Consider the following 25,742-nt stretch of genomic DNA (forward strand, 5'->3'; position numbering starts at 1 on the left):
TTGGGACCCCTATGCGGTGAAGGGGCCTGGGCTGCATGCAGAGTCTCCGTGCAGGTGTTCTGACAAGAGCCGCAGGTGACACCACAACTTATACTACCATCAACTCCAAAGACATGCGAGTGGAGACACCCCCAAATGATTTCAGTTTCTAGCTCCTTCATCACTTTCAGTCTTGGAGTCTTCCCGATTGAGGCCTTAGACATCACAGCACACAGACAAACCTACTGTACACTTTCTTAATTCCTGATCCATGGCACTAGTGAACACAATAATTTGTTATGTAGTAATAGTAACTAGAAAGCTTAATTGTGTGACATTTGACAAGTTACTTAATCACAACCGACATTTGAAGTCGGTTCTTCAAGTTTCTCATCTATTGAACTGTCTTGTAATAATAGCTACTTTATAGGAAGTTAAGGTTACATGAGATCATATATTAAAAACGCTTGGTGTGTGCCTAGCACATAACTACAAGTTCAAATAATGATAGCCACAACAAAAAGCAAGCTTTTCTTTATTACAGTTACATTTGTAATACACGTGAAATTTATTTTGGTTTAATAGGTAAGGTTGTGTGAGTTATTTACCAGTCAATTACAAAGTAACAGATCGTTAGCCAAAGTATTGTCCTTTAAAAAGATACTTGAAGAAACAATTCTCTGTATAATTATGTATATATATGAAAGAAGAACATGTGCATATCAGAGGATAAATTCTTGGTGTTTTATCATGTGGGTAAAGAAATTTTCACCTAACTTTTGCTATGTTCGTTTGATCAGGTTAGAAAATGGAACTGGGAAGAATATCCCAAGATAGGGTAAGGCACAGAAAATATTCCCCAAGGTTAGAGAAATGTTATCTAGTTGGTAAGGAAGCCTAAGAAGAAAGATTATCCTGACTCAGGAAGAGTTAGTTTAGACACTACACACTATTACTTGGAAGTGCCAAAATGTAACTTCGTTTTCTAACCTGACCTCATTTTGTTTTAGAGCTCTGTTCACAGTAAGACAAAACACTTGGTCTTGTCAGCTTAAAACTTAGAGAATAAGGGAATGAAGGGAAGTTAGGGGGGAATTACTAACAAAAACATGGTCTCAGCTGAAGACTAGCTTTAGTTGGATCCCGTGGAAAAGCTCTGGGGTACAAATTGCACCAAAGACTTAATACATATGCAGGTTGTGAGTTTAGCATCTGGGCAAGGCTGCTTCTATTAATATTTAGTAGAGAGCAAATCTCCAAAGAAGTCAATAACTGTGAGTTGTCATAAGCCAACACATGATGCAACTGGGTGCACTTATCAGCAAAGGAGATTTTGGAAGCCACCAAATTCAAATCAAAATCATCCACTACATAAAGACAAATTCAATGCTATAATGCTGAGAATGCCAAAGTGTGCTCTTGAAACATAAAGATTTTATAATGAAAACTTTCTGCGTGCTCCACAAAACCAAACTTTGGCTTTGTTTAACATCGATTCAAAAATATTTTTAAAGTCTATTTTGAAAACCAAAGCTAAACAATATTTTCTTTTCTTTTTCTAGACTGACTTCTACCGTCCCCATGATTCAACGGGGAGAGAGCTCTTACACAACCAGAGCCCATAACTCAAACTTAAAATATTCATGTTACGTTGGCTTTTCTAGTTTGCTTGTCTACCATGAAAGAGCTGCCTTCATACATCTTTCATCCTGACTCTTCAAAATGCAAATTGAGAATGCCTCAGAAAGGATTATATTCTCAGACGTAGACAAAGATAGGGTATACCAGACTACTCAGATAGAAGGTTGGTTGGTTCATTGTAAGAATTTTATGTGGCATAATATAAGAGAAAGAAGCTCATGGAAGACCAGGACCAAGAACTGCAGTCAGCCTCATAAGGACAGAAACACCAGGGTTAGTGGTTATCCAAGGAAAACGTGCCACCTTGGCCACAGGTGTGCTCCAACATCAATGCTACTTAGTTTCTCTTCCTATCTGTTTCTCTCTGGGTCTGCCTGCTTCTCTTCCCACCACTGTTACCCCTATATGCTACCTTTCTCACACTTTCTGCATACTCATAACTTCCTCTTACACAGGGCACTCTGTTACTTGAACGCTACCTCATGGTATCTATTTACATCCTATTATCTTCAACTACCATGCCACCTGCCACATTATCAGCATTTTGTTTTCTCAGTCCCATGAGAAGAACCTGACTAGCCATCCTTAAAAAAACAATCTGTTCCCAATCTAATCACCTAGTTCAACCATGTGCCCAAGGCTGCCTGGCCGGCCAGGGCAATGATAATTCAAGCCAATTCTACCCACAGCAAGTTGTCTCTCAGATCTTAGTTTTTACCGATTGAAATGCCCCCTGAAATTTTCTCTAATGCCTTATCCCTGTCTGTTCAGGTTTTTTTTTTTCTGCCCTGAGGTTCCCCCAAGAGCTCTATCAGAGAAAGACTCGGCCCATGCCGCCAACACACTGGGAAGCTGTGGTTAGCCCTCTCCAGAGCCCATGGGCAAAAAAAGACAGTGCCAGAAAGTGTCGGGGCTAATCCAAAGAGAATTCCAACTGAGAGAAGAGTGTAGATGAGGATACAGGATACTCACAGAATTCTCAGTACAAATTGGAGATTATTATGGCCCAAGTGTTCACATTTTCATACAGGAGATAATAAATGACTAAGTCTGAGCTTATTCATGGCAGTATCACATAAGGGGAGCAAAGCCCCTCCCACCTGTGAGTGACACGGATCTGCAAAGAGTAAGTCTAGGGTCCCATCATCACTAGGCTCTGCTCTCCGCACTGCGTCTCCTTATGCCTGTCTTTTCACTATGAGCTGGCTTTCTCACTCTCTACCATTGCATAGAAGAGGAGAGCAAAATTCAGGTTCAGGGGAGAGAAAAAAAGGGTAGTGGTTGAAAAAGAACCCAAAATCCAGGAGATATACAGAGCTAAACTCCCTCAGGGAGGTTGCAGTAGTTACTATGATTACAACAGATGAGCTCTGCCCTCTTCGAGGACCCCAAGAAGTTGATGTCCTCACAGTTGGTCATACACGACAGTTTTGAATAATGATACATGCTCTGCCCTGAGGAGGTAAAAAGAGGAAATATGATCATAATGACCTCGTTTCCTTTCACTGCATTCTTAGGAGTAATCTGTTTTTGTGTCCTCACTAACCTTTCTCTAGGCCCAAATGAGTTCCAAAGCTGAGTCTGTTCATTGCTGACCCAGAGAGTAGATTTTATTCCCTGCCAGGTAAGGGACATCAGCCTCTTTTTCACCCAATATGGTCTTAAGGAAAAGTCTGTCTTTGCCATCCCCTCATGACCACCCCATACTCATCCATCCCATTCACCCACTCACTCTGAGGGCAAAAGAACACCACTGTTTCTCAGGGATGGTGGCGGTGATTTTCCAGTCACTCTATACTCCACATTACCTTTAATTGTAAGGACGTAAAAGTTCTCAACTGCACAGGACTGTTTAGGCTTCAGGGAGCAGGATGTCATGGCATCATAGCATAACCCGAGATGATATTTTTTACATTTATAACACATTATTGCAGTCACTGTCAGATACAAAAAGAGGTGCTTAGAGGATGCAGTCTTGAGAATATTCTCTGGCGCTGGGGGCTTCACTACAGGAACTTACTCTTGCCTAGTGGTTCCTAACATTTTTTGGAGCATGGACTCCTGGTAATCTTGAGAAAGATAGGGATCATCATGCTGTGGTCCTCCCCATGTACACATTAATACATTTGTACACATTTTCTCCAATTAAAAAAATCTTGTGAAAGATAACCTGTGCAAACATAAATCAAACACTCTATACGACTTAGGGAGGTCAGGGTTCCCATGAAATTTATCCATGGACCTCCAGTAATGAACCCCTTATCTAGCCTGATGATTTTGCCAAGTAATAGGTAAAAGAAAGTAAAGTGGATCTTAGCCTCCTTACTCTAAGAAATGGACAAAACAGGTCTGGCAGGAGGCGAAACCCCTAGGATTCTAAAATAAGAATTGGATTACAGGGCTTTCTGAAGATGAAGGGAAGGTTTGCTCCTAAACATGTCATAAATCGCCTGTTTACCAAGGTAAACAGGTAAACTTGTCTGAAGTCCTGTTTACCAAGGACTTCAGACAAGCCATGATTGTACCTTCTACAGGGTCATGAAGTTCACCTGTGAAAAGAAGAAAAACCTTCCTTGTTATAATCTCACATACATTTGCCACTGCCCCAAGAGCCAATTTTGAAAACTTCCTCTTCCCCCAGCATCTGTCCATCTCTTAACCAACCACCAGCTTCCCTCTGTCTCCAGGACTTACCCCAATATGGGCAGAGCAGAAAGACTGTGCCCAGCAGAAAAAGAACAAGCATCCTGGAGCTTCTGTCGGGTGCAGCTTCCTGTGGAAGGAGCGAGTTGTTCTTTCGTGATCTGTCCTTGGGCTAGTCATCTAAATTATATAGTCATAAAATTTCAGGGACAGATAGTATGACAATGTTCCCAGAGCCAAACCACCATATCTGATTGCTGCACAGCATTCTAAACAGGGTACTCACTTTGATTTTGTGCAAATCCTCTAATGAAAATGAAATTGTAATGTTCCTGATTCACCAGACCTGCTCCTACTTCAATATTGCAGAGTTTTAAAAAGTATTTTCAACTTCTCATTTTAGATTCAGGGGGTACATGTGCAGGATCGTTACAGTGGTATATGGCTTCATGCTGAGGTTTGGGGTACGAATGATCCTACCACCTGGGTAGTGAACATAGCACCCAACAGTTAGTTACTCAGTCTTGCCCAGTCCCTCCTCACAATGTTGCAGATTTTAGTACATCTGGGAGGTATTCTTTACAGCTTCTTGTGTTTCATCCTCATTGAGCAATCTAACAGCAAGTCTTATCCATTTTACCCTACTAACTTCTCACATGGGTTTATTACTCTCTGTCGCCACTGCCATTACCATAATCCAGTCTATCATCCTGTCTTGCCTGGACAAAGCAATGGCCTTATTTTTGGCCTCCATGCTTCTCCCCTGCCCCTTCACAATCATTTCTTCATAAAGCAGTCAGAGAACAAGTCATAGATGCCACACCCCTGCTGAAAACCCTCTGATGACTTTTTAATACCTTTGAAAGAAAATCCAGAGTTTTTATCATAGCCATCAACGGCTTCCTCATTATGAGCAATGGCCTCCTCTCCAATCCCCTTTCTCTCCACTTTTCCCTGGCTCACTCAGGTCTTTGCTCAAATGTCACCCCCTCAGACAGAGCAGCATTTTCTGCTCAATTTCTAGAAAATGACAGCCTTCATTTCCTACCCTTTTCCCTGATTTATGTTTTATAGCAATTCTCATTAGCTGATCTTACGTTCCTATTGGCTCACTTTTTTACTCCTCCACTAGAACAAAGCAAGGGGTTTCTTTGATTTATCATGGCACACTTGGCATCTAGAGGCTGGGAACAAAGGAAATGCCCAACAAATATTTGTGAGAGGAATCAATAATGTTCTTCCCATATCCTGCCTTGCATCCCTCCAGTCCATTCTCCACAGAGCACCCAACTTTATCAGATTGGTTTTTTGAACTATAATAAAGATGAGAAATGAGACTTTCTACATTCCAGCAAGGGTTCCAAGATAGTAGGTAGCGAGTGTTTCACGTTTCACAGGAAAATGCTATGCTACTTAGGCAGATTTACAAAGAAAATCAATGAAACTGTGTTTAATATCCTGGACTTGCTGTCCACCTGGAGGGTATAAATAAACAGTGAAATGCCAGAAAATACAATGGAAGGAGTTTCTATAGTCTAGGGTGAGGGTTACTTTTCTATATATGGCTCAAAACATAGAACCATAAAAAAAAGATTACTTATATTTTTAAAAAAATCTTCTACATAAATGGAAAACCAATCATTAATCCATAAGCAAAGCCCAAATAACAAATAAACCATTAAAAATATTTGCAACTCATATCTCAGACTAAGGGCTAATCTCCCTATTACACAAAATATTCCAGAAAGTGATTTTTAAAGGACTAACAATTCAAAGGGGAGGGAGGCAGTCAATAATAACGTCATAGTTCACAGAAAAAAAAAACAAACAAAAATGCTTCTTAAACACATGAAATATGGTGAACCTTACTCCTAATTTTAGTCATGTACATTAAAACTAAATTCAGATATTAGTTTTACTTAACAGATTGACAATAATCAGAATTGGATAACACAACTGTGTTGGCAAGATTGGAGTAAAACAAGCACTGTCATACACTGCTGATGGGGCCATGACTTCATATATCAGCACAGAATAAAATTAGACAGTAGCTCTCAAAATTATAAAGAAATTGTCATCTTAGCCCAGTAATTGCATAAGAATTTTCCTGCACATTTGGCCTGTTTTCTAGGATTCTTCAGGGAAAAAAATAGATAGATGAATAGATGACAAATACCTTGTGAGTTCCTGTCAATATTTTAAATTGAAATTCAAGACTGCAAAATTTTAACTTTATATTACAACTGTACCTCTTTTGTTTTACACTGAGAATTCTACTTCTCAAGGACACAGAATTAGAACAGAATAAAATTAGAATGATATATATGGTATATAAGATGTAAGACAGAATATTACATGTATATGAATTATAATATGGCATATACAAGATAGAATGAAATTAGAATTCAATAGAATTAGAATGTCCTATAATCAATCATTTGCTTTATCCCACATTAAACACCTACAAGCCTCAGCATAACAATGCCGTCACAAGCTGGGTGCGGTGGCTCAAGCCTGTAATCCCAGCACTTTGGGAGGCCGAGACAGGCGGATCACGAGGTCAGGAGATCGAGACCATCCTGGCTAACACGGTGAAACCCCGTCTCTACTAAAAAATACAAAAATCTAGCTGGGCGAGGTGGCTGGCGCCTGTAGTCCCAGCTACTTGGGAGGCTGGGGCAGGAGAATGGCGTAAAAAAACCTGGGAGGCGGAGCTTGCAGTGAGCTGAGATCCGGCCACTGCACTCCAGCCTGGGTGACAGAGCGAGACTCCGTCTCAAAAAAAAAAAAAAGAAAAAAAAAAACAATGCCGTCACTAATGGTGGTTACTAAAATAGTTGTAAAATTTTGTCTATGCTCTTTATTTTCTCAACCACTACCACCTGCATTTTTTTATGCTTATACAATATCTAATTATCCTACCATATGGTCCCTACATACTACACTCTGCCTTTTAATCTTTACTTAGTCTTTGTTCTACTAGTAAGTTTATATTTAAACTTGATCATCAGCCCATATGTTGAGGTCTCGCTAGTCATTTTGTCTATCTGAAGTACTTTTTCTTGATTCATTGTTCAGAAAGAAATTATAAAAATAATAATTCTGAAATCCTGGTATGTCAAAAAACTTTGTTCTTTACACTTGAAAGTAATTTTCTGTCCCTTGTAAGTTGTACGATCTTTTGACTTAAAAGCTCAAAGGATTTTTTTTTTTAAGTTCAGTAACTTTACAAGACCATGTCAGTATTCTCAGGTACATAGTATGCTGTTTCAATGGGAAGTTTCTGTTCTTTTAAAATCATTTCAGAAAAGTTTTATTATGGTTATTAATTTTTAATACTTGTCTGTTCTTTTTCCTTTTTTCAAGAGCTTCTATTATTTGTAGAGTGAATCTTTTTTATTTTAAAAAAACTCACTTTTATGTCTTTAAATTTCATTATTCATTTATTTTAGATTTTAAATTTTCTTCTTTTGACTTTCTCTTTCTCTTAATTTAATATTTCATTATTTGCTCTCATGCTTCTTATATTTTGTATGGGAGAGCAGTGCACCATGGGCCCAGAGCATCACTGCACGTTCTTGCTGGGGATGCCAAAAATGAGAGGCTCTGGCTGCTTTGCACCCAGGCCATATCTCCGGGTTATGCTTGCAGTGAGGAACCTTGAAGAATGCGGTAACAAAGAGTAGGGTTGATTCCACTTAGTAAACAAGTGGTAGATTCCTCTAGGACAGTGTTCCTAAGCTTCACCACAAACCCACAGTGTGATAGCATCGACCTGGGCCTCATATATTTCCCGCCATGAGACTCAGGGAACCAGAGGAGTACTGCAAACCAACATGAAGCGCTGGCTTCTGCTTTTGCTGTGAGTGCTAAAATCCTTTGTTTTTGGTTGTTGTTGTTAGTTTGTTTTGGTTTTGTTTGTATGTTTGTTTGTTTTTGAGACACAGCCTTGCTCTGTCGCCCAGGCTGGAAAGCAGTGGTGCAACCTCTCAGCTCACTGCAACCTCCACCTCCCAGGCTTAAGCGATCCTCCTGCCTCAGCCTCCCAAGCAGCTGGGATCAAAGGCATGCACCACCATGCCCAGCTAATTTTTTGTATTTTTAGTAGAGATGGGGTTTTGCCATGTTGGCCTGGCCTCAAGTGATCTGCTTACCTCAGCCTCCCAATATGCTGGGATTATAAGCGTGAGCCACTGCACCTGGCCTTTTTGTTTTTAATCCAGGGGTTTTGTTTCTTCCACCAGCATCCATCAAACAATAACAGGCTAGCTTGGTAGCTTGCAAGTAGGATAAAATCCAGACTCTTAATAGTCCTTAACAGTTTGGGAAATGAAGATGAGATAATGACAGACACCATCTCTCTGGAAGGTAAAGGACAAGGGCTCCCACATGACAGGACTAAGAGATAATAGAAGACATCCTGGAATCCAGTAGCAAGTGCTTGCACCCAAACTCATGGGAGGTAAGGGAACCCCAGCGCGTTATCTGCTTGTATTCGTTTTCTATTGTTGCATAGAAAATTACCATAAGTTTAGTGGCTTAAAGCAACACATATTTTATTATTTCACAGTTTCTATAATTCAGAAGGTTGGACACAGTATAACTAGATTCTCTGCTCAGGGTCTCACCAGGCCGAAATCAAAGTATCATCCAGGGATATGGTTCTTATCTGGAGTCCAGGACCTAACAACACATTCCAACAACCCTGAATCACTGAATCCTGCCAACCACTATGTGACTGAGATTGGAAGCAGATTCTTTCCCAGTGGAACCATGAAAGAACTATGTCCTAACCAACAACTTAATTACAATCTGGGAGAGACACTGAACCAAAGGACCCAGTTAAAACACACTCAGATTCTGACCAACAGAAAATAATAAATTTTACTTTTTCAAGTCATTAAGGTTTGAGAAATTGGTTACACAGCAATACATAACTGTTTCAGCTGAAAGCACCAAGAATTACAGGACAAACTATGGCAGCTCGCGTGGAGGCAAAAAGAAAGAGCCTCAGATGCTGGGAGGCCTGTGTGGGTGAGGAAAAGTGCCACAGGTGACAAAAAGCCTTCCACTTCTCCAGTTATCCCTCCAAGGCAGCTTTCTCCTCCTCCCTGTGTATTCTACACCCCTGAGAATAACAAACTCCTTGTAGCTATTATAACCCCAGAAGTCTGCATTAAACAACTTGCTCTTCTTCCTGTAGGGAAAAAAATTCAAAGGATAGAGTCTAGGCAAAACTTGCAGTGGAACCCAAACAACAGCTACAGGAACCCCTACGGCTGCATTGGAAGCTATAGGGTCAGCTGTGTCTCACTTTTTACCTGGAGGGCCCCATAATCCTAATGACCTCTTCTAGCTACACACCTCTGTGACTGCTGATTTTGTCACCTGGAGACTCTAGGAACCAAGAGACAACCTCCACCCAGAGACATTCATTGGTGTCACCTCCCTGACAAAGCTACCTGCCTTTTGAAAAGCATCTATTGACATGCTATTAAGCTTTCATGAAAATGGAATGCCTAGGAAGAATCAATATCATTAAAATGACCATTTTCCCAAAGCAGCACAATTCCTATCACATTACCAATGCCATCTTTCACAGAATTAGAAAAAGCAATCCTAAAATTTATGCGGAACCAAAAAAGGGCTCAGATAGCTAAAGCAATCCTAAGCAAAAAACAAAGCCAGAGGCATCACATTACCTGACTTCAAACTATACTACAAAGCTATAGTAACCAAAATAGCATGGTACTGGTATAAAAATAGACACATAGGTCAATGGAACAGAATAGAGAACCCGGAAGTAAAGCCACAGACCTATAACCAATGGATCTTTGAAGAAGTCACCAAAAATATGCACTAGGGAAAGGACACTCTATTCAATAAATAGGGAAAATTGGCTAGCCAGATGCAGAAGAATCAAACTGGACCTCTACCTCTCATCATATATGAAAAGTAACACAAGATGGATTAAAGACTTAAACATAAGACCTGAAACTATAAAATCCTAGAAGAAAACCTAGGAAAAACCCTTCTGGACATTTGTCTAGCCAAGAAATTTATGACCAAGTCTTCAAAAACAAATGCAGTGAAAACAGAAATAAATAATGGGACTTATTAAACTAAAAAGCTTCTGAACAGCAAAAGCAACAATCAAGAGAGTAAACAGACAACCTATAGAATGCAAAAAAAATTTTTCAACTACACATGCAACAAAGGGCCAATATACAGTATCTGTAAGGAACTCAAGCAACTCAACAAGAGAAAAACAACCCTAAAAAGTGGACAAAGGACATGAACAGACACTATTCAAAAAAAGACATACAATTGATCAACAAACACGAAAAACTGCTCAACATCGATAATCATCAGAGAAATGCAATTTAAGACCACAATGAGATACCATCTTACACCAGTGAGAATGACTACTATTAAAAAGTCAGAGAAGAAGTAGGATAGCCAATGGGTACAAAAATATGTTTAGGTAGAATAAATAAGATCTAGTCTTTGATGGCACAACGGGGTGACTATAATTTATTGTATATTTAAAAATAACTAAAAGAGTGTAATTGGGTTATTTGTAACACAAAGAAAGGATAAATGCTTGAAGTAGCGGATACCTCATTTACCCTGATGTGATTATTATGCATTGTATGCCTGTATAAAAACATCTCATATGCTCCATAAATATATACACCTGTGATGCACCCACAAAAAAATAAAAACTTTTTATTGAAAAGTTGAGAAACAACAGATGTTGGCAAGAATTTGGAGATAAGGGAATGCTTTTACACTGTTGGTTGGGAATGTAAATTAGTACAACCTTTGTGGAAAACAGTATGGAGATTTCTCAAAAAACTAAAAATAGAACTACCATCTGATCCAGCAATCCCACTACTGGATACATACTCTAAGGGAAATAAATTATTACATCAAAAAGACACCTGCACTTGTATGTTTATCATGGCATCATTCACAATACCAAGGATATGGAATCAACCTAAGTGTCCACTAACAGATAATTGGATAAAGAAAATGTGGTACATACATACTGTGGAATACTACTCAGCCATAAAAAACAAGGAAATTTTGTTAATTGCAGCAACACAGATGGAACTTGATCCCATTATCCTAAGTGAAATAACTTAGAAACAAAGTTAAATACCACATGTTCTCACTTCTAAGTTCACTATTTGGGTGATGGGTTCACTAAAAGCCCAGACCCCACCTCTACACAATATATGCATGTAAGAAATCTGTACCTATACCCCTTAAACCTATAAAAATAGATTTTTTTAAAGAGAGGAAAACAAAAAATAAAATTGAATGCCTGACCCAAGAAAGTCTTGTAACATTCTGGACTGCTATTTCCTTTTTGGGGTCTGAAAACTCAGACTCAACAACTAACCAGGTGGTCAGGGCCCAAAACCAAGCAAAGGAAATTGTACATTCAGGAATGCAGGTGGCCTGGCCTGAATAACATCTCAGCTTTGATGTAAAGGTAGCAGCCATCCCCCTCCTCTACCACCCAAAGGGACCCTACTGGCTCTATGGATCCCTTAATTTACAGAGCTTCCTGTAATTGCACAGGCCTGAGTCACTGAGAATGTAAATTAGTACAACCTTTGTGGAAATCAGTATGCAGATTTTCCAAGCTGAAACCCAGTGGTATCCATCCCAGCTATGCAAAACTCAAAGTATATGTGGTTTCTCTGCTCAGTGGGCAAAACTCAAGGGTCTGTTCATAACTCTGGCCAATACTTTTCTTAAAGATCCTTGTTGAATTTTTACTTAACATTGGCTGTTGACAATATCCAAGCAACCTTGTCTGCTACTTGGAAGACTAGAGACTAGCAGATTAAAGATACCCTTTTGTGAGGATGCAAAACAAAATTAGACCATTTGCTTCACTCGCGTAAATGCCCATGGTAAGGGCTCATTCCCTGGTGACACCAACTGGAGTCCAGTTGCTGATAAAATTGTCACCATTGTCACCTAAATCATTGCACTGGACATGACAATGTATCCACCATTATGGACTAAACACAAAGCGAAGAACTATATTTCTGATGTAGAAGCTACCATTGCGTGCCAGACTTCTTAACTCCTCCCAAAAAATGTCCCAGCCTATTTGTCTCACAGCAGAGGAAGCCACTTTACATGGGGCGTTGGCCCTGCCTACTTGTGACAGATTAGTTGCATCAGACCTTGGCCTCACTCTCAGGGCTATCTCTTGGATTCCTCCACTGTTCACTGTTAGATAGAAACTAAATAAAGACTCAAAGGAGCATGCCAATTCATAAGTATAGAATTAGCTGATTTTATTATTGAGCAAAGCAAATACCCTAAATGCCTGGCAGTAGCCAGCAATTGGCTAAAGCCAATTTTCAGCTCTGTTTATCTGATTAAAGTCACCAGCTGTTATGCAACCATAAACAACAGATATTCAGTTTGCATCAGTAGTTACATTGATTTTATACTGACATCCCGTTTTTCATGATTCTTTATCAGGCTACTCTGACTCTTCATAATTCTTTATAAGTGCTTCCTATAGTTGCCCTTGACAGTGTATCTTGCACATATGATTGGTCACATCTTTCAACATTCACCAGTAAGGTTAGAATAAATTCAGTTTCCTGATTATCAATCCTCCTTTGATACTCCTTTATACTGACAGATTTTCTGTACAGTTTGCATTGCAGTGTTAATTTATCTTTGAGCTGTTTTTCATTTTCTGTATATCCAGCATGTTCAAAACAGTTTACATAATGGAAAATTAATTAATGTTATAATATAATGAATTTTTTAAATGTTAAGCATATTAGCTTTAGGTGACTGGCACTGGAAAATATCATAGCAGTTTGCAGAGTCAAAGCAGAGTATTGATTAGCTAGCCATACATAAGAATTCATCATACAAAAAATTTATTCTTAATCAACATACGTAACAACATTACAAACTGATTAGTTTTGGTAGGTTATTTTCCTGGGAGCCTTACGATTTAAAAGCTATTCTTCAGTTTTATTTTACTTTTTCCAGTCGAGAGCTAAAAGAAAACCTGCTTCTCTACTCGCAACATTTCTGACACCAAATTTGTGAGTTTGCTAATCAAGCAATTCCCCAGTTTTCTGCAGACATCAACTAGATGTCCTACAATTTAATTCAATTCTGACACTACCCAGATTTAATGCAGACACCAGAGGTTAAGGGTTCAGTCCCACAAGACTACCCCCAAATTCAGACCGCAGTTAGAAGTACTGGGTGCCCAGGGGACCCACATTTCTGTCCAACTTGGCTACAAATCAAGAATTCTCACAACTCCTTCATGTTTGCTTCTCTGCAAACATTCTCTTAGAACTCATGGAAACACTATACTTACATTGACAGGTTTATTATAAAGAAACAGATGAACAGCATGTCTATGTTGAAGTACATAGGGTGAGGTCCAGAAGGGTCTTGAGCACAGAATCTTGTGACTCATGAAGTTAGGGCACGCCACTCTTCTAGCATGTGGACGCCTTTGCCAGCCCGAAAGCTCTGAGCCCCATAGTTTAGGAATGTTTATGGATGCTTCATGATACAGGGACAATCAATTTTTAACTCAATCTCCAGTACCCTTCCCATCTCTGGAGGAAGTTCCAAGCTTCTAATCATGGCTTTGTCTTTCTGGTGAGCAGCCTCCATCCAGGAGTCCACCAAGAGTCACTTCACTAGAACAAAAGACTTGCCTGTCACCAAGAAAATTCCAAGAGACTAGCTCTGTGTCAGGAACCAAGGCAGACACCAAACATTTATTTTTACATCACAAAACCTAACATATAATCATCATTAGTGACTTGTTAGTCAAAAGCCTTGATTTGGATATTTTCTTGCATGGCCCAATATACTTCTTAAGTATATCTATCAATTCTGTAAGTGATATTCCCACAGGTTAAACCAAGGTTGATAGAAAGAATCCTGCCTTCCCAAGCAATGTTTCTAATATAAGACACACATTTGCCACCAAACAATTATCAATAATTAAAGTTCTATTATGCAGTACTCATTGCAAGTTACATATAGAACTATTGAACTGCAAGAAACCGTACGGCTTATTTCAAACCTTGGGTACAAATCCATTCAATCAGGTGCCATCTCCAACACCTGGGGTTACATTTTGACATCAGATTTTGGTGAGGACAAGTATCCAAACTATATCAGAGACTAACAAATTAAAACATAGGAGAAGATACAACTAACCAATATCAGTACGAAACAGGGAATATAACAATAGACCTTGCAGACATCAAAACTATAAGAGAAAAGCAAAAACAATTCTATACACATAAATCTGATAATTTAGACTAAATGGAACAATTCCTTGAAAAACACAACTATCACAAGTCACCCAATATGAAATAGATAATTTGAATAGCCCTACAACTACTAAGGAAATGGACTTTTTAATTAAACATGTCCTGTAAAAGTAAAACACAAAAGCCATAAAACCTTTTTTTTAAATAGGAAAAAAACTTCAGGATCTAGAGCTAGTCAAAGAGTTCTTAGACTTGAAATCAAAAACATAATTTATAGAAGAAAACACCGATTAACTGGGCCTCCTCAAAACTAAAAACCTTTCTCTGTGAATACCCTTTGAAGAGGTTGAAAAGACAAGATACAAGGGAAGAAAACATTTGCAAACCTTTGTGTATCTAACAAAGGACTTGCATCTGGAATATATAAAGAACTCTCAAGACTCAACAGTGAAAGAACAAATAAGCCAATTATAAAATGGACAAGAGACATGAAGAGGCACTTCACTGAAGAGGATATACAGATATGCAAGAAGTAGAGTCATACATAGCTTAACAACAAGGGTATGTTCTAAGAAGTGTGTCAATAGATGATTTTGTCCTTGCGCAAACATCATGGAGTGTACTTACACCTAGATGGTACAGCCTACTACACACCTAGGCTATATGGTAGTGCCTACTGCTCCTAGGCTCAAAAGTGTCCTGCACACTACTGAACCAAATGCTGTAGACAATTGCACAATGCTAAGTGTCTGTGTATCTAAACATAGAAAAGCTACAGTAAAAAATATGCTATAAAAGATAAATGGTACACCTGTTTAGGACACTTACCACAAATGCCAGCTTGAAGGACTGGAAATTACTCTGAATGAGTCAGTGAGTGAGTGGTGAATGAATGTGAAGGCCTAGGACATTACCATTCACTGCTGCAGACTTTATGAACACTACAGTACATTTATTTTTAAAAAATTCTTTCTTCAATAATAAATTAACCTTAGCTTACTATAACGTTTTACTTTATAAACTTTTAACTTTTCTAACTTTTGACTCTTTTGTAATAACAGTTTAAAACACAAAGAGATTTTACAACTGTAGAAAATATTTTCTTTCTTCATAACCTTCTTCTATAAACTTTTATCTGTTTTAAATTTTTTTACTTTTAAACTCTTGAAGAGGATGAAAAGGCAAGATACAGGGAGAAATTATTTGCAAACCACATTTGCACACAAACATACATATTAGCCTAGGCCTACATAGGGTCATGATCATCAGTGTCACATCAATATCATCAAGAGGTTTTCCACCTCCATATCTTGTCCCACTGGAAGGTCTTCAGGGACATTAACATACACAGAGCATGAAAATAATGCCACCTTCTGGAAAACCTCCTGAAGGGACTGCCTGGAGCTGTTTCACAGCTAACTTTTTTGTTTTATAAGTAAAATGTGTACACTCTAAAATAAGAATGGAAAGCCTATGTAGTAAATGCATAAAACAGTAACATAATCATTTATTATCAACTATTATGCACCATACATAATTATATGTGCTATATGTTTATATGACTGGCAATGCAATAGGTTTGTTTACAGCAGCATCACCACCAATACTATGGTTCTATCACTAGGTAACAGTGGGATTGCTGGATCAAATGGTAGTTCTGTTTTTTAGTTCTTTGAGAAACACTCATACTCTTTTCCATAGATGTTGTACTTATTTACATTCCCATCAACCATGTAAAAGTGTTTCCTTCTCCAAACTCTCACCAACATCTGTTGTTTTTTGACTTTTCAATAACAGCCAACTGCTTAAAATTTTTTAAAATTTTTTATTGCCTTCTTTTTTGTTTTTGCTTCAAATTTTTAGAAGAAATATCAACCAAAGGGCTAATATCCAGAATCTACAAAGAACTTACACAAATTTACAAGAAAAAATCAAACAACCCCATCAAAAAGTGGGCAAAGGATATGAACAGACACTTCTCAAAAGAAGACATTCATACAGCCAACAGACACATGAAAAAATGCTCATCATCACTGGCCATCAGAGAAATGTAAATCAAAACCACAATGAGATACCATCTTACAACAGTTAGAATGGCGATCATTAAAAAGTCAGGAAACAACAGGTGCTGGAGAGGATGTGGAGAAATAGGAACACTTTTACACTGTTGGTGGGACTGTAAGCTAGTTCAACCATTGTGGAAGACAGTGTGGCGATTCCTCAAGGATCTAGAACTAGAAATACCATTTGACCCAGCCATCCCATTACTGAGTATATACCCAAAGGATTATAAATCATGCTGCTATAAAGACACATGCACACGTATGTTTACTGGGGCACTATTCACAATAGCAAAGACTTGGAACCAACCCAAATGTCCATCAATGATAGACTGGATTAAGAAAATGTGGCACATATACACCATGGAATGCTATGCAACCATAAAAAAGGATGAGTTCATGTCCTTTGTAGGGACATGGATGAAGCTGGAAACCATCATTCTGAGCAAACTATCGCAAGAACAGAAAACCAAATACTGTATGTTCTCACTCATAGGTGGGAATTGAACAATGAGAACACCTGGACACAGGAAGGGGAACATGACACACCGGGGCCTATTGTGGGGAGGGGGGAGGGTTGAGGGATAGCATTAGGAGATATACCTAATGTAAATGACGAGTTAATGGGTGCAACACACCAACATGGAACATGTATATATATGTAACAAACATGCACGTTGTGCACATGTTCCCTAGAACTTAAAGTATATAATAAAAAAATCAACTATTCTGTTTGAGAAGGAAAATGAATAATAAATTGTACCTTTGTTGCAGTCCACAAACCCTTTCTAACATAGATTACTAAAATTTGCTCATCGCGTGGAACATCTTTCATTTAGCAAGCTGGTAAAATGTATGAGAAGCCACAAGAAAAGGGTTTTGTAAAAACAGCAAAACTGCATTTCAAAATGTGCCATTTCTTTTTTCAAACTGAGCTTTCTTATCAGGAAAATAACCCACATCCTGAATGCATTTCTAGCACATGCAGAAATAAGATGCTCTTTCATTTTATCTGGCCTCACACTTCCATTCACAAGAATGTTTTCACAGAAATAAAACCAGGATGACCTTTGTGTCCTAACAAGTTCAAAGATGCAAATGAAATCATCTAATTCCTGATCTTTCACTTATTTCTGTTGGTAACAAAGTCTCAGGCGCTGCTAATACTCATAGTTTGTTGACAATATTCAGTAGAAAAAGAAATTATTCACATCAATTAGAAGTTAATAAAAAATAAAAATATACATTTATCTATCAGAGTTCATGGACTTCATGAAACTAAGAGGACACTAGACCTATATTGGTAAACCTTGCTCAGGAACAGAGGTAAGGAGCTAAAAAAGTCTGATACTTGCATGTATAAAATCAGTTCATAAATGTTCTGAAAGAGCTTTTGCAACTTTTATTATACTTTGTGATTTTTCATCTGAAGCATCATATTAACAGCAATATGATGAATGAAACGTGAATTTTAGTGACACTGATCTAGGTTTGAATTCCAGCTTTGCTCCTTGATATACACTTCATCACCATGTTGTCACCAGGGCTCCATGAGACAATCTATGTAGAAGGGCCCAGCCTTGTGCATGGCACATAGTAAGCATTCAATACATGCTGGTTTTGTTTCTTTTTCCTTCACCTATCTCTCCACCAGCAACTGGAGGTAGGAAGGGCTAGATGTATACTCTAGGTGTTTTTCCTGGGCCCTGCAAGTAGGCACTCCTCCACCAGATATTTTTAAAGCGCCATAATCTCCTACTCTGTTCCTCATATACACTGAAAACCAATGCTGCCCCTGGGAACCCAGGAACAAAGTACCCTGATCCCTGACTCTATGCCAAAGTCCATTCCCCTAAAATAAAAGGCAGCACTTAGAAAGACAAGTTCACTGGACTGTTCATCTGTGATATCACGAAGATCTCAGTCACCCACCCTGGAGCCAAGAGAGCCAAGAAAGACGATGAACACGAAGACACGATGTTCTGGTTCCTCTCCTCAGAGCAGAACAAATAGCATCTATTCAGAGTGGAGGGCCTTCTAGGCATGGGGGCACATCAATTTGGGTGCTGTGGCCAATGGCAGTGGCATCACAGATAGTGATACCATGTGCCAAGCAGAGTGCTAGGAACTTCAGAATAACAGAACCTGCTACCCATCTTCATGATGTATGTCATGGAACCACAGAATGTTAAAGTTCTAAAGGGTCCTTAAAATGATTAAAACCTGATATTACAGATAAACGACTTGCTAAAGACACAATGAGTTATCTAGTGATCAGGCACAGGTCTCCAGACTCTCAGGAAAATGCTGTTTCCATTGTGCCACACTACCTCTATTAATAGGTTCTAACACCTTCTCTCCTACCCCATGATAAATGAAGAAAGAAGTTGTTTTCAAGAGAAAATGTGATGGATGAGGTACTGTGGGAGGCTGAGAAGTAGGTCAGAGGACTCCAACATTTGGGTAGAGTTGCAAAATTCTACAATCTTAACTGGAAATAACTGGTACAATGGAGATTCACAACACAATTGGCCTCTCAGAAGGCATCTGCCAAGGAGAAACTTGAAGGAAGAAAAGAAACTGCAAATCCATTTCAGTTTAACCTAGAATGTCTGCTTCTTTTGCTCTGATTCTAGTGCTGCTCCCTCTCTTTATTTTCTTATGTTTAATTTTTATTTTTATAGATTCAGGGAGTACATACAGAGGCTTATGATACGGACAGATCATCGCATGGTGAAGTTTGCGTATCTAGCGTATCCAACACCTGAAGAATGAACACTATACCCAGCAGGTAATTTTTAAATAGAGGATAAAGCAGAGAAAGCAAGTGACAAATGAAATGCCCTAATAACTTGGTAAGCCCAGGCTCCAAAGGCTCAGAAGTTTGTCTTCTTGATAAGCCTGGGAATGTTCTGAAAAATGCTATCCAGTGTTCAACACCCTCTTTTAAAACATGGTAGAGTAGAAAACTAGATCCAAAGGCCTCACAACCTTACTCTCCATTCCGGAATCAATTCTTTCAAAGGAACCAGTTCCCTCTTGTGTAAGTCTCTAAGACTTCTTGCTCTCTTCTTAGGCAAAGGTGGGCTCCATACTCTGTTCATAGAGAAGAAACATTGTAAATTTTGTGACACTTAACAAAAGATCATATTTTACCCAATCTTCATCTGATGTCTAAAAAATGTCAGACTCAATATGTTTCAATGATCATATTGTTCCTACAACTAAAGAACATGTTGTTAAAGCAGTTTAGTATGGAATATTTCTAGTATCTCTAACCAAGTGCCATCAGCCATTGGCTGGTGGTTTAGGAGACTTAGAATGCCAGGAGTGGTCATGGTTTTCCAGTACTTTACCCATAGTGAATCTTAACTGTTAGCTTTCATAAAGACAGACATTTAAATTATGAACAAAAAACTAGCCAGATTCAAAATATAAATTTGCTAAAGATCAAGTCACGGAATAATTCTAGAGAGGATTTAATGGCTCCACAAAGTAAATAGTCCCTGGCCTTGAAGGACAGATTTCTTGTAAGTAAAAGTTCGGGACTGAGAATCAAATGTTCTAGGTGGAAGGTCAAGCTTGGTCACAGACTATATATCTTGTCCTCTCTCACTCTCTGGTTTCTTACCCATAATGTGAGGAGCCAGGTGAGCTTGTCTGCCTTATTCATTGCTTGGTGTCACTCATGTAACTGTGCTGGCATATACAATTTCTCAACAAACATTTGTTGAATGCATGAATAAATCTCAGGGAGGCATTGAATCACGGCGGTGAAACGTGTGGACTCTAGAATTAGGAAGTCATACTTCGAGTACCAGCACTATCAGTCACTGGCTATGTGACCGGGGATAAGCTTCTGGAACCTCAACAAACCTGTTTCCTCCTCTGTGAAATTGGGATAAGAATAATAATATCAAAACCATATGTTTTTTAAAAGGTTAGCTCCATGCAAACCTCAACATTTATTAATTTTCTTTATTCTCTGCCATGAGGAGGGCAGCCAATGAACTGGAGCTCCAAGAGGAAACCTTGTGTGACTGGCTCTCCCCAGGCATGAATAATCACTAGCCTATGATGAAGAAGGTTTCCTCTCTGGAGCCTAAAGACCTGTGCTTGCAGCCCCTAGCGTCTTTTTCCTGCACAAGAGATTTCCGGGTCAGGATGAACAAACACTTCTTGTTCCTCTTCCCCCTGTGCTGCCTCATTGTGGGTGAGTCCTGGACTTGAGGGGTATACTTGAGAGACAGGATCTAGGGAGCTCCAGGGAAACTACAGGTGTAGTATGCGTCCATGCAGGGCTGAGCTTTGGCCACTTTTATGAGCCAGGGGAAGCCGGCCTCCAGAAAGCTCCTTTGCCTTCCCTGCCAAGTCTTCCATCCTTTTCAACCTCCTGCCATTCTCCTCCAGGTGGGCAGGCCTCTGTCCTGCCCTTTTAACCCACTTTCTCCCTCGGTCCCTACCATTCCCCATAGTCCCAAGCCCTGGCAAGATTTTCCTTAGGGCATCCTTTTTATTTGTAAACCTATATCCCATTTGTTGAGGGAGATGTCAGTCTATAATGAATAATTTTCAGTTTATTTTAGGACTGAACAATGGCTTTTGATATCCTTTTCAGAGACTTTATGTTACAACAAGTAATTCTATGAGAGGAAGTACTGAATGCTCTGGGATCAGACAGATTTTTTTTCATGGTTTGTGGTCACAGTCTCAAACTCTCTGTATCTTTGGTTGCTCATTCAAGAAATGGGGACAATGGTGCCTGCTTACAAGGCTTTTGTGAGGATTAAATCAGATGCAACTTGAGTGAACATGGCCCAAATGGGATGCTCAATCATTGCTACTTTCCTTTCTCATTCAGGTGGACCAGGAATATTTTTAAAAATTAAACCTGTATTTTGAATAGCTCACCCCACAGAACCTCATAAAAGTGTCACTTATGGTACTACTATTGATGTTGCCTTTACGTAGATTCAGATTGAAGCTCAAAATAACAGAATATATCACCTAACAATATCCAAGCAGCAATATACAACACAAAACAATGGCAAATGTTAGAAATCCAGTAATAGTAACAATAGCTTGGGTGAAATATTTTAAAGCCCTCACTCTCCTTATCACACTCATATCTGTAGTAGGCCAGGCTAGCATTCATAGCACCATTTTTAAGCTGGAGAAATCAGTGACGTGAGGGCGAACTTTTTGCTTAAAGTTATCCAGGTTAAAAGGGCTAAAGCTGGGATCAGAATCCTTTTATTCATATGGTGACATTTTATTTTTATTAAAACTCTGAAATGAGGAGTTCATAAGAGCTCCAACTGTTTACTGCCTAAATACCCCAACCAGGAGCTCTTCATCTGCCCGCCCTCTCCACTATTCATTCTCCACCTCCATCGAATATTTCCAGCTCCATTCCAAGTCCCCACTTTTGCCTGGTCTCACACCATCTCTGTGTTCTCTGCAGCAGTGACATCACTTCGGTGCATAACATGCCACCTTCGCACACGGACAGACCGCTGCAGAAGAGGCTTTGGTGCCTGTACTGCTCAGAAGGACGAGGCATGCATGCTCTTAAAGATCTACCAGGGTAAGTTAGAGGGTCAAGGAAGGTGTTGTAAGATTCTTAGAATCCTTAGGATAGTGCTTCAGCAATTTCACATCTCAAGAGAAGAACCAATGCAGACTGCCCCTGAGCACAGATGGTAGCACAGGTCCCTGTGCATACAGACAGAAGATGATTTCGGTCAATGAGACAGGAGGGAGAAGTTGGGATTCTATATTTCCAAGAAAACTGACCAACCAGATTTTTTTTTGGTAATTGACACATAACAATTGTTCATATGTATGAGTACATGTGATATTTTTATACAAGCCTTCAATGTGTAATGATCAAATCATGGTAATAGGGATATTAATCAACTCAAACATTTATCATTTCTTTGTATTGAGAACATTCCATATGTTCTCCTCTAGCTATTTTGAAACATACAATAAAGAAAATATGGTATATACACACAATAGAATATTATTCAACCATAAAAATAAATGAAATTCTGTCCCTTGCAGAAACACAGGTAAGCCTCGAGGTCATAATATTAAACGAAATAAGCCAGGCACAGAAAGACAAATATCACATATTCTCACTCATGTATAGGAGCTAAAAAATAAGTTAATGTCATGGAGATGAGACTAGAGTGATGATTACCAAAAGCTGAGAAGTGTGGCGGAAGGAGAGGATGAAGAGGGGCTGGTTAATGACCAAACTGATTTTGACTTTGAAGACACTAAATCACTAGTTGCTAATCTAGCAAGAGAGAAAAATGAAGCAGCTACACAGAGTTGAGGATTTTCAGGGACTGCAGGCAAACAACCCCTGCAGCTGACCAGTGACCTCTGTAGCTCCCTGCCTGGGTGCTTTTAGGGAGTATAAGCTGGGAAGTCATCCCTCAACCTACCCTGATGCCTGATTAAATTTTCACCAACAGAACTAGTGCTGGGTTTTACTCACCTTGGAGAGCTTAAATCAAATGCTTATTTTCTGTGGTTCTTTCCTATTTTAGGCAATACTCTGCAGATATCATACATGGTGTGTCAGAAATTCTGCAGAGACATGACATTTGATATCGGGAATCGGACTTATGTTCATACATGCTGCAACCACAATTACTGTAACTTCCAACTCTAAGATATTTGCCCTCCTGAGGTCTCGCTTTGGAATGTCCCCAATGTTGCTCATCCTTCACACTCTGAAGCCCTTGCTTTCCTTTCGTGTCTGTCCTGACAATACCCCTGCCCTCTCGTTAACCTAAGAAGACTAAGCTAGTGTCATCCTTTCTGGTGTCTTCAGCTTGGCTTCTCCCTCAGTCAGAGAATAGTGGTTCTGAACAATGGATTTCTCCTGTTATCGGGAATATTGGCATTGCCATACTCCAAGAAACCTGCCCCAAGAGTTCCTGTGCAGTAAAATCTAAAGCAGGGACATTCTAGAACCTTAATTGGCTTAACTAGTTCAGGTACACCAGAAAGCCTTCAGCTAAAAATTCACAATATTTTATCAAAAATTCCCATGTGTCAGGAGAATGATTAAGCAGAAATAGCAAGAAAATGGATGACAGATACTGAAGATTTTTCTCTACGGACACCAAGTTATTTCTACCGGCAGGCAGTGCCCACTTCAAACTCAGTCATTGTGATTTTCCTGGCATTTACAAACTACATCCTTACACTGTTATTAGGAGATAGCAAACAAGGGACTTCCTGGCCTCTGTGACAATCACTGAGCTCTTACACAGCCGCTACTACTCCTATTGAGATGTACATTCAAGGTGCATCAGAACTCTCATTTCTTCCCCTCCCATTCCTAAACCTTCTCTCTTCCTTTCCTCCTTTGCCATTCACCTTTACTATCACCTCCCACCTCCATTATCACCTCCCCATTGCGACACAAACTCTCCCTGTAGAAGCAGGAGGTCCTTTGAAGCTTTGCCCCATGTGTCAGATGACACCTGAGGCATATAATCTAGGGTGAGCTGCCTTTCAGGATCCCTCAGCAAAAGGAGGCAAACATAGTCAAAATACCATCTACCCTATACAGCTTTCTTGAGACTTGGGGGCCTGGCTCAAAGAGATTTGTCTGTTGTTTGCTGCCCATCTTTAAGTAATAAACAGACTTCACATAACTTGTTGTGTGTTGGCGTGTTCTGTCTCATCGAACTCAGACAAATAGGTAACTAAAGCATGATGGAACTAAATAGTAGCCCAAGATATAGTGGGACTCCTGTTTCTGGTGACGGGCAGAGTGCGGATTCCTGTTATTCTCCAGGAAGTGGGAGTCCTTGCTTGGGATTGGTAATTAGCATTGCACTTCTATATTCAGGAAACAATTATGACTGTTCTGGAACTTATTATAAATGAAATCACACAGAAACTATTCACTTAAACCTGGCTTCTTTTACTCACCATAATACTGTTTTAATTTTTAAAATTTTAATTTTAGTAGGTACATAGTTGGTGTACATATTTATGGGGTACATGAGATATTCTCACAAAGGCATGCAAAGCACAATAATCACATCACGGAGAATGGGGTATCCATCCCATCAAGCATTTATCCTTTGTGTTACAAACAATTATATTCTTTTAGTTATTTTTAAATGCGCAATTATTACTAACTGTAGTTGCCTGTTGTGCTATCAAATACTAAATATCATTCATTCAATTTTTTGTACCCAATAACCGTCACGACCTCCCCTCCAACTCCCCACTATCATTCCAAACCTCTAGTAACCATCCTTCTAATCTCTATGTTCATGATGAATTCAATTGTTTTGATTTTTAGATCCTACAAATAAGTGAGAACATGTGATGTTTGTCTTTCTGTGCCTGACTTATTTCACTTAACAGAATGACCTCCAGTCCATCCATTGTTGTCATTGTTGCAAATGACTGGATCTCACTTCTTTTATGGCTGAATAGTACTCACTTGTGTATATTTACCACATGTTCTCTATCCATTTATCTATTGATGGAAAGTTAGCTTGCTTCCAAATTTTGGCTATTGGGAAGAGGGCTGCAACAAAGAGTGCAGATATCTCTTCAATGTGCTGATTTTCTCTCTTTTGCGTATATACCCAGCAGTGAGACTGCTGGATCATATGGTGGCTCTATTTTTAGTTTCTTGAGAAACCTCCAAACTGTTCTCCATAGTGGTTGTACTAATTTACATTCCCATCAACAGTGTGTGAGGGTTCCCTTTTCTCCACATCCATGCCAGCATTTGTTACTGCCTGTCTTTTGGATATAAGTCATTTTAACTGGGATGAGGTATCGCATTGTAGTTTTGATTTGCATCTCTCTGATGATCAGTGATGTTCAGAACACTTTCATATGTCTGTTTTCCATTTGCATGTCTTCTTCTGAGAAATGTCTATTCCAATCTTTCGCCCATTTTTGACTGGGTTATTACATTTCTTCCTATAAAGTTGTTTGAGCTCTTTATATATCCCGGTCATTATTCTCTTGTCAGATGGGTAGTTTGGAAATATTTTCTCCCATTCTGTGGGTTGTCTCTTCACTGTGCTAATATTGTTTCCTTTGATATGCAGAAGTTTACATTGATGTTATC

General features: G+C 39.1%; 2 protein-coding genes across 5 annotated transcripts in view; one reads left to right on the forward strand and one right to left on the reverse strand.

Moving 5' to 3' along the window:
- Positions 1–543: 543 nt before the first annotated feature.
- PATE2 (prostate and testis expressed 2) overlaps positions 544–25,742 on the reverse strand; it is a 100,964-nt gene continuing 75,765 nt past the window's right edge. Inside the window, exons 2-6 of one of the 4 annotated variants that reach the window (XM_017892348.1) lie at positions 4,550–4,746; positions 4,315–4,443; positions 4,146–4,169; positions 3,429–3,557; positions 544–3,074 (exon numbers count right to left, since the gene is read on the reverse strand). In XM_017892348.1, coding sequence (XP_017747837.1) covers positions 2,938–3,074; positions 3,429–3,557; positions 4,146–4,169; positions 4,315–4,366 — 342 coding nt within the window. In that variant the 5' untranslated portion in view covers positions 4,367–4,443; positions 4,550–4,746 and the 3' untranslated portion in view covers positions 544–2,937. Of the gene's footprint in view, positions 3,075–3,428; positions 3,558–4,145; positions 4,170–4,314; positions 4,444–4,549; positions 4,747–19,609; positions 19,701–25,742 lie in introns of those variants that run through there. The other 3 variants (XM_017892345.1, XM_017892347.1, XM_017892346.1) reach the window with 3 other exon arrangements.
- PATE3 (prostate and testis expressed 3) lies at positions 20,748–24,297 on the forward strand. Its single transcript, XM_017892350.1, has 3 exons — positions 20,748–20,831; positions 22,083–22,205; positions 23,179–24,297. Exons 1-3 carry the CDS (start codon positions 20,783–20,785, stop codon positions 23,301–23,303), a joined length of 297 nt encoding a protein of 98 aa, XP_017747839.1. The 5' UTR covers positions 20,748–20,782; the 3' UTR covers positions 23,304–24,297.

This window comes from Rhinopithecus bieti, unplaced genomic scaffold (genome assembly GCF_001698545.2).
Source record: "Rhinopithecus bieti isolate Rb0 unplaced genomic scaffold, ASM169854v2 scaffold_20150, whole genome shotgun sequence".
NCBI lineage: Eukaryota > Metazoa > Chordata > Mammalia > Primates > Cercopithecidae > Rhinopithecus > Rhinopithecus bieti.

Excerpts from the sequence above, each read along its gene's own strand:
- PATE3 (XM_017892350.1), top strand. The coding sequence starts at position 20,783 with ATGAACAAACACTTCTTGTTCCTCTTCCCCCTGTGCTGCCTCATTGTG. Across the intron at positions 20,832-22,082 it reads CCTGTGCTGCCTCATTGTGG|CAGTGACATCACTTCGGTGC; the intron begins GTGAGTCCTGGA and ends TGTTCTCTGCAG. Across the intron at positions 22,206-23,178 it reads GCTCTTAAAGATCTACCAGG|GCAATACTCTGCAGATATCA; the intron begins GTAAGTTAGAGG and ends TTCCTATTTTAG.